Source organism: Brassica oleracea, chromosome C3, assembly GCF_000695525.1.
Source record: "Brassica oleracea var. oleracea cultivar TO1000 chromosome C3, BOL, whole genome shotgun sequence".
NCBI classification, from domain to species: Eukaryota; Viridiplantae; Streptophyta; class Magnoliopsida; order Brassicales; family Brassicaceae; genus Brassica; species Brassica oleracea.
Window position 1 is genome coordinate 37,384,131 of NC_027750.1, and position 6,763 is coordinate 37,390,893.

The 6,763-nt window shown below is 28.1% G+C and overlaps 1 protein-coding gene across 1 annotated transcript in view; it reads left to right on the plus strand.

Moving 5' to 3' along the window:
* LOC106332721 (protein LATERAL ORGAN BOUNDARIES) overlaps nucleotides 1-2,499 on the plus strand; it is a 9,764-nt gene extending 7,265 nt beyond the window's left edge. The window contains exon 3 of the mRNA XM_013771209.1: nucleotides 2,241-2,499. Coding sequence (XP_013626663.1) covers nucleotides 2,241-2,248 — 8 coding nt within the window. The 3' untranslated portion in view covers nucleotides 2,249-2,499. The remainder of the gene's footprint in view (nucleotides 1-2,240) is intronic.
* The last annotated feature ends 4,264 nt before the right edge of the window (nucleotides 2,500-6,763 follow it).

Here is a 6,763-nt window from a genome sequence, read left to right on the forward strand (position 1 = left end):
TTTATAGAATTTTCAAAAATTAAATTTACTATCAAATATTTTTAAAATATTATAAAAAGAGCCATACAAATATAATTGTAAAAGGCTATGTAATAGTAATTTTCATTTTCTTAACTCCTAAAAAGAATAATAAACTATATTTTTGTAATAATTTTTCTTTTCTAGTGTCCAAAAAAATGTAATAATAATTTTCTTCTTCTAAATCTTTTTAAATCCTAATAAAAGAGAGAATTGTAACATATTTTTGACACATGTCATAATCTTAAAATATATAATTGCCATGTGTCGCGATCATGTTAATTAGCAACTTTGAAGAACCAAGCTTTATATAATAATTTTTGTAATAATTTTCCTTTTCTAGTGTCCAAAAAAAATGTAATAATAATTTTCTTCTTCTAAATCTTTTTAAATCCTAATAAAAGAGAGAATTGTAACATATTTTTGACACATGTCATAATCTTAAAATATATAATTGCCATGTGTCGCGATCATGTTAATTAGCAACTTTGAAGAACCAAGCTTTATATAATAATTTTTGTAATAATTTTCCTTTTCTAGTGTCCAAAAAAAATGTAATAATAATTTTCTTCTTCTAAATCTTTTTAAATCCTAATAAAAGAGAGAATCGTAACATATTTTTGACACATGTCACAATCTTAAAACTAGGTTAAGACCCGCACCTTGCGCAGGATAAATATTATATAAATTAGTTTTACGTATTATATGCTCTTTTACATTTTATTAAATAATACATATATATTGATAATTAAAAAATCAGTAAATATTACGTATATGATTAAATTGGGACAAACACATAAATAAATTTTATTAATTCAAACAAATATTTTTTCTATTTTATATGATATAAAATTAAGGTTTAATGATATTAACATAGATATATAGTATATTTTTAATATTGATATCTGTTAAATAATATTTTATTGATCATTTGTATTTTCTGTAACAAAAATTTTGTATCACTTAATTCCGTTATTTTTATTTAAGAAAAAAATGAAGAACATTAATAATCAGTTTATGATTAGTTTAATAAAAAAATTATTATATATTTTGATGGACCAACATATTTTTCTAAAGATTCTAAGAATGATTGTGGTGATGACACGTGGTTACAAAAAAATGTTATAATGCTTCTCTTTTAATATATAGGGGATATATAATTGACATGTGTCGCGATCATGAAGAACCAAATTTTATATAATAAGATGTAATTTTTCATTTCTATCGTAAGCCCATTAATCTTACAGATTTCATTTATCTAGGCCCAAACATAAAATTACCATAGCCTAAACTAAACGAAACTAAAAGTCTAAAACAATTCTCTAGTTTATCCTTGCAAAAATTGATATGTCCCGGTACATGTTTGCCAAAAATTTTATTCCGTTGATCATAACATGACCGCCACATCTTTGTGATCTATGGTTTAATTTTTTTTGTTATGACATATATATATCGGTTTAAATTAAACAATATACTATATAAAATACACAAGTATTTTAATTTTAAAATTTACTTTGAACAATATTTTGATAAAAGCTTTGAACAAACATCGACAATGTAGTTTTTAAAAAATATAAATTATTAAAACTATTAATCTTACGATGAAAATTTTGTTATCAGTAATTTAAAATTTTTGCTATAAAAGATAAAAATGATAAAAAAAATATATGAGTAGAAAGCATCATTCAATAGACATTAATATTAAAAATATAATATGTATGTTAATATTATTTAAATTCAATTATATATCCTATCACATAGAAAAAAATATTGTTTGGATTAATACAATTGATTTATATGTTCGCACCAATATAATTATATATGTAATAGTTACTGATTTTCAATTGTTCAATCTATATTTATTATTTCATAATATGTAAAAACATATACTAATACATAAGATAATATATATATATAATGTTCAATCCGCGAAAGGCGCAGATCTTAACCTCGAGTACTGTATAAATTAGTGCTACGCACATATGTATATATTATATACATGGGTCAGATGAAATAAAATATAACTATAGCACATGGGAAATACATTAATCAAAGCCGCTACCATAAAAGCCTTTATATCATGAAAATATAGGTACATGCACTTGTGTTTGGACATAAACTAATAAATTCAGAGGTCCATTTAAAAATTCTCTTACAACGGGATGCATGCATATGTAATACGTTAATCCGTTCAAGGGATCATTGTATAATTATGTAAACAGATACATAATGAAACTGTGGGAAAAATAACTTTCGAAGTAGTCGTGGGGAAAACAATAGGAAGAAATCGAGAATCCATCACACCCATCAATCAATCGATGTCTTTAAAGACGTGAAAAGGAAGCAAACTCTGAGTTTCTGCCTCTCAGCTAAACTACAAAATCCAACAAGACATTCTCTTTTACAGTGTACATTGCGGGTCCTTTGCTACTTCTTACACTCTTACAACTATAAATCAGCAGACTAGACTTGTAGTTTCAGTAGGTGAACAAAAAAAAAGACTTGTAGTTTCGGTTACAGTCAATATTCAAAGCTTGAGGATTAAATTCCTTAATCAAAACTCTATAATTATTATAAATATCAAAGGATATATGAGTCTCCATATTGTATAATTTATAATATTTGGTTCGTTTGATAATATATGATCACCAGTCTTCCAATCACTGATTCAAAGAATATAAGGATTGAATAATGACTAAATAAATTAATAGTTTATAACCGCCGACCATTGTCTGTATGGGTGTGTGATTGGTATTGGTTGCACGTGTTGTCCAGAGCCTCATTTATTTTTACAGCACTAAATTCACAGAAATCAAGCTTTAATAAAAATTTCAAAATCACGGCTCTTGAAATAATCTACAGCTGTACAAGTGCTCTGTAGAACCAAAAATCCAGAGCAATTTTTTGGAGCTTTCTACAAAATTCTAAATCAATAAAATGTAAAACACAGCAAAAAGTCTACATATTTTTTTCTACAGCAATTTTTTTAAAGTTAAAGACATTACTAATCGGACCCTATGAGACTTGGAACTGGATTATGTTTTTTTTTTAAATTCCATCTTGTAATTTTTTAAATGATGATAATTTATTTTTGGATTCGAAGGAATGTAAAACAAGTAGCATTCAACAGTAAAATATGGGGAATGATAAGTACGCGCAAAAAAATTCAACATGTATTAACATGCGTAAAATTTCTCTCTTATTTTTTTCATGTTCCTATGAAATTGAGAGGAATATATGTCCTTTCTCATTTTTATGCTAAAATTATTAGAGAAGTGTTCTACTATCAATTATATAAATAGTGGCAACTATTTCCTTATTCATTATTGGTATACTCCTTAGTCTTTTGTCCACTAATGTGGTGTTGTTATTATTGCTATTTTTTTTTTTTTTTTTTTTTTTTTTTTTTTTTTTTTTTTTATTATTGCTATTTATATGCATGCCTTTGAAAGAGAATCATAGCTGCAATTATTTGGAACTCTTTTGTCGATCATAAGCACTATTTATGATTCATGAGATCTGTATTTCCCAACTTTTTATCGTTTCATACAAATGTTTTTGAAAGTAACTAATAAGCATAATTTTTAAAGCCGCATGCAATTGAACAAACCCAAAAATGATTGATATAACTAAAAAATTATTGATTGAATGATAGAGTGTTCCAAAAAAGAAGATTGATTGAATGATAGATAGATACATACCTACGAGAATTGCAGGATTTGAAGCGAGTTTACAATATTTGTTATTTTGTTATAAGAAAGTGAGTTCCCTAAGTCAATTTAATAATTTAAAATCGATTACCAATTTCATGTCTCGAGTAGAAAGAAGAGGTGATAATGATATTCGATGGTTTGCTTTGAGTCTTTTTGACTAATATTTGACTATAATAAAGAAAAGACATATACAATTCTCAGTTGAGAAGTTTAACCAACGAGTCCAACCGACACTTGACGATATACTCTCATAATTTTTATTTGACGCATATATCAAACTGTGAGAAATGTACATAAAGAATCCTACACACTACAGTCTACAGTTAAGAGAATCAACAATCAGTTCAAAAAGTTATGTTGCGTGAAAAATGAAAAATTCATAAATGAATCTTAATATACATATTAGTGCTCAGATTCATGACAAAATCTAAAATGCAAAATTTCAAGTAGCTTACAAACAGAAAAATGTAATTACATTTAACTTTTGCAAAAAATAAACATGATATATTAAATTTTGCAAAAAGAAACATGATATGTTTACTTTCAGTTGAATAACAAGGGCATTAGTAGCTTGGATTAATAACATCTGTTTCCTCACCGTCACAAATTTCTTACAGATAAACAACTGAAACAATAAAGCAATCTATATATGATAGCAAACTAGATTTTGTTGCCAGATGACGTAATCACTTTTTTATAGAAAAATAAAATATAAATCTAACGGTAGAGTTTATCCTAAAAATATAATCCAATGGTTATGGTTCTATGAGAAGATGAAGCTATGACGTCATTGATTTGTTATACCAATCGACGTCTTCATCCGACAAATTCACAGCTATACAAATTAAGGCCCCTCTTAAACAAGTCATCTTCCAGTAAGAGTCACACTTTTTCAGTTTTATATATTGAAGGTGTCTCTTAGACAATTCATCTTCCTGTAAGAGTCGCATCTTTTCAATTTTATATATTGAAGGTGTCTCTTAAACAATTGATCTTCCTGTAAGAGTTACATCTTTCAATGTTATATATTGAAGGAATTGTATAGGTTGTTAGATTTATCTAAGGTTTGTCCCCTTATTTTCTTTGTTTCTTATATCTCTCTTTCTGGATTTTAAATTTTTTTTTGTTGTTGCAGTCCTTTGGTGACGATCTTCTTTTCTATACTCTCTCTCACTTTCAGATTATTCTCTCTCACATTCTGGCCATGTTGAGTTTATGTATCTTCCGATCTATTTCTTTACAAATACTGTCTAAGATGAGTTTCTGGTGAGTTTATTGTCTCTCATGCATCTATTGAATTTACGGTTTCTTTTGAGTTTTCCTATCTATTTCAATACCATTATTCAATTTATTTTCCCTGTTGATTTTATAATTCTTCCCATTCAGAATATCTATAGAAACCACAATTCAATACAAGTCATTCATTTGCTCTATCATAATAGCGAGAAGGTACTTTTCTGATGGTAATACTTCCTCTGTTTCTTAATGTTCTCTGGTAACGCTTCTTATACATTATTTGATAGTGTATGTAGGATCCACAACTAAGAACTCAATCATTCGCTCAATACCGATGAGTTGCGTCTCGATCAAGGTGTTAGTCGCTTAGTTTCTGCAATTATGTAAGCATATTTTCTTATAGACGTCCTTTGGTAATGCTTCCTGTTCATTGTTTGATTGGAACCCTTAAGTATGTAAATGATGAGCCAGTGTCGAACTGTGCAAAAATGCGAAGAAAAATAGGTCACTTCAGTGCTGCTGCCCTTAATAATCCCGTCACATGCACACCATTAGCCATACTAATGTTCATTTTGGATCAAGAATGTGAATCACAAAGGGAAGTAATGAATTGGAGATGGTAACATAATCGGTGTAGATGGTAATATGAAGCTGATTTTGTACCTTGGTTCAAGAGATTCGAATGGAGGTTCATGCTGGTCTGTAGCCTTTGTCCGACATTGCCAATGACACGTCCGAAACATATTGAAAAGAGTTTGCGCGGATTTTAGCTTTTGCTAGAATGCTAGGAACAGAATAATCTTCACACCAAGCCCGAGAAAGCCATTCATGGATTGACGGTTCAGGAAAAAGCCTGTCTCTCTGACCGCAGCATCATCACAAACCAGGAGTCAGTTCTTTTGACATATCCTTGATTGCCTCAGGTCATTTCTCAAACATCAGGACAGCTGATGGAGCCGTACATGAGTCTTAAGGGAGACAAAAGACATAGACTCTTGTGCATGTCTAGATAACATTTCATATTCGTTCTTACCGTTGTAAAACAAATAGGTTGCTTTGCTTGCTGGTTAACAGAGGAAAATAGTCATCACTTACACAAGCGTGACGTTAGCATCGTTTCAACTCCTCATCTTCTGTGATGAGATGGAACACATCTCGTAACAATGTCCCGGTGGAGGTAGTGGTAGTAGGCACGAAAATCTGATATGGGCAAACGTCTGTAGGAGAAGAACACTTTTGGATTCAAAACAACGATTGTCACTGCAACTAATGCTTGAAGTTGTAGATGATGTATTGGGACTGTATAGATTCAGTGGAAAAGTCAAAGAAAAAGAAAAGCCAAATTAGCTTGAAAAAAATATATGCAATACCGTAGCTTGGAGAAAGGGAAAGGTAATTATGCATTTCAATTCTGCTATTAAATTAGTATAATTATCAACAATTTATTATAGATATGTGCAGTGATAATAAAAAAAATAAAAATATATTATTTTCTAAAATAAAATTTAAATTTTTAAAAAAGTTATTTAGTTTTTAGAACAAATATAAATAATTTCTTAAATTTTATTTTATTTTTAGCTTATTAATTTTTATTGAGAAAATATTTTATTTATGATTATGTTTATTTTAATATGTATGTATATATGAATGAAAAATTTAGTTATTTCATTTGAGTGAAAACATATTAAAATAATAAAATTTATTATTAACTTGAGAAAATATTAATTATGTTTGTAAATTAATTTATTAATTAACTTAATGAGTTGACTAAAATTCATTCAAAAACATATATATAT